The sequence below is a fragment of the Amphibalanus amphitrite genome, unplaced genomic scaffold, assembly GCF_019059575.1.
Source record: "Amphibalanus amphitrite isolate SeventyFive unplaced genomic scaffold, NRLGWU_Aamphi_draft 001864F_arrow, whole genome shotgun sequence".
Classification (NCBI taxonomy): domain Eukaryota; kingdom Metazoa; phylum Arthropoda; class Thecostraca; order Balanomorpha; family Balanidae; genus Amphibalanus; species Amphibalanus amphitrite.
The window spans coordinates 69,347-71,862 of record NW_024883357.1 but is presented as its reverse complement, the minus strand read 5'-3'; the positions used below and the strand labels follow the sequence as shown (position 1 = coordinate 71,862).

Genomic DNA, 2,516 nt, shown 5'->3' with positions numbered 1-2,516 from the left:
AGCCACGCAATACCAGCGCAAAATAAAGAGACACTGAAAACACGACCAATCACTCCGATTTACCATAGGAAAATACATAGAAAATGTATGTCTCAACTGCGCCAAATATACAGACAGTTATATACCTACATGTGACGTCATGATTAGCCCGACCAATCAGAAGCAAGTTGTTTTCAGCCACAAATAATTAATTTCTGAACTAACTAGGCATTTTTTTAACAAAGTGATTTTAAATAAAATCATTAAAAATTCTGAGCTTTTTTATTTTACCAAAACATACAGAGCATGCAGATAGGTCCCAACCCTATTGCAATGCATTATTTTATCTCGCCGGTGAAGAGCAGAAATGTGTTACATGGCCCAGCGCCTTTGTAATTTAGCTGGAATGTTGCAATTAAGTGTGTTTAGCACCAATATGAAGCCAGTGCAGAATTTGTCTGTACCTCGATTTTTTCACAAAAGAAGAAAGCATGCAACAGCAAAATATAATGGGCATTCCATATCGTGTTTAATTAGACGCGCTATCTGCCTAATGCTGCGCGTGCCACTCAAGGCACGTCAAAGACCGTTGAACTTGACTTGTTGCCAGATCCTACGTAATCAAAACTCTCATACATTTTCTCCATGTTAAATAAACTTAACCACACACACTTGAATAATTGGCACATGCCAAATAACAAGTGGTGTCGATAACGTCAGGTCAAAGTCAGATAATGTCAAGTAAAGGTGAAGTCACAATGTCAGGTGATTCGTGGAAGTGTAGATACTGAGGTTGAAGCAAACAAGTCCATAAAGACATCACAAAAGTCTGAAACTTGCTCTGCGTTGCGATAGATCAGAGCTCAACTCCATTAACTCCATTCCGTGACCCCCCCCCTCCGGCGTTGTTCCGTCTCACCTCGAGGTCGGCGCGGCGATGCCCTAGAGGTCGGCGCGGCGGTGCCCTAGAGGTCGGTGACCAGGGTGGTGGTGGCCGTCTGCTGACTGTCCGACTGCGGCAGCGGCCGGGTCGGCTCCACCGGCTGCAGCAGCAGCTCGTCCGCCGAGGTCGGCATGTGCGTCACAGCCGTGTTCCTGAACTCGTGGTCCTCGGTGACGCAGGCCGCGGACGGGCGCGGCGCCGCGCCGCCGCGACTGTGCGCCAGCGCGCCGTTCGTGCCCGCTCGCCCCGGCCGCCCGAAACAGGGCAGGATGTCTTTGAACTCCTTGCGGAAGTTCTCGTTGAGCCAGGCGTAGAGGAACGGGTTGTAGCAGGTCGAGCTCATGGCGATGGCGTGCGTGACGAAGAAGAGCAGGTGGAAGTAGGGCCAACGCGCCCAACCGAGGCCCAGGTTCGTGGACACGTCGTCCAGGATGTTCATTAGGTTGAGCGGCAGCCAGGAGAGGCCGAACACGGCCACCATGGCGATCAGCATCCGGTTGGTGCGCCGCTTCCGCTCGCGGTCGGCCTGCTCCTTTCGCAGCGTCTTGGAGCCCGGCTTGCAGCGCGCCCGGCTGGAGAGCTTCAGCGAGATCAGCGTGTACGTGCTGGTAATGATGAAGAACGGGATGACGAACTGCAGCACGGTGGTGATGCTGCCGAACGTCAGCCGCACCTGGCCCGGGAAGTTCTCCTGGCACACGTACGTCTCGTTGTCGTACTTCGTGTGCTCTACGAAGATGGCGTAAGGAATGGTCGCGCCCACCGACAGCATCCACGTGCACAGGATCAACAGCAGGCAGGTCGAGGGCTGCATCCGGGGCTTGAACGGGTAGATAATGACAAAGAACCGGTCGATGGCGATGGTAGTCAGCGTCAGCGAGGAGATGTAGATGCTGATTCCCTGCGTGCAGGTGACCAGGTGGCAGAGAAAGGCGCCGAAGATCCAGCGCTGGAGGAACGTGTAGAGCGGCGTGAAGGGCACACAGAGCACGCAGAGCAGGATGTCGGAGAGCGCCAGGTTCAGGATGAAGTAGTTGGTCACCGTCTGCATGGCCTTGTTGCGGAATACGGCGTACATCACCAGACAGTTGCCGGTGATGCCCAGCAGGAAGATGATGGAGTAGATCATGTAAAACAGGATTTGCACCGACAGGGAGTTGATGATGTTCTCCGAGTAGTAGATTGTGATGTTGCCCACGCTTATCTCTGAGCCGTTTGAGTCCAACATGTCCGAAGTAAAGTTGCCTCCTTCCCATAAGGATTCATTTAGAGAAAGCAGTTCTCCCGCCATTGCTGATGGTTCACGAGACAATTTGTTGCTACGAACAGTGTCAAATTAATGGTCGCTTGCCCTTTACTTGTTTACGCTATCAACTTCCAGTCTCAGTTAACCGATAGAATTATCAATCAAATCGGGAAAAAATTGCGATTGGTTTCCCGCAATACCGCTGGAAAGTCCCTCCAAGCTCTATCAATTGGTCACAGGTATGCAATCCAGCCTGGTCTGGTCACAGTCCCGTGGCCTCTGCAGCGCCCGCCGCCCCGCCGTCTGAACCGGAGCACCTCCCAGGGCACCTCTCGGCAGCGGGTCTGC

The 2,516-nt window shown here is 52.7% G+C and overlaps 1 protein-coding gene across 1 annotated transcript; it reads right to left on the bottom strand.

Annotated features, from left to right (window-relative positions):
• Positions 1-944: 944 nt before the first annotated feature.
• Positions 945-2,283, bottom strand: LOC122375536 (prolactin-releasing peptide receptor-like). The gene has a single exon (XM_043354989.1). It carries the CDS (start codon positions 2,211-2,213, stop codon positions 945-947), a length of 1,269 nt encoding a protein of 422 aa, XP_043210924.1. The 5' UTR covers positions 2,214-2,283.
• Between the last annotated feature and the right edge of the window lie 233 nt (positions 2,284-2,516).

Coding starts and splice junctions, on each gene's coding strand:
- LOC122375536 (XM_043354989.1), bottom strand. CDS start 2,213: ATGGCGGGAGAACTGCTTTCTCTAAATGAATCCTTATGGGAAGGAGGC.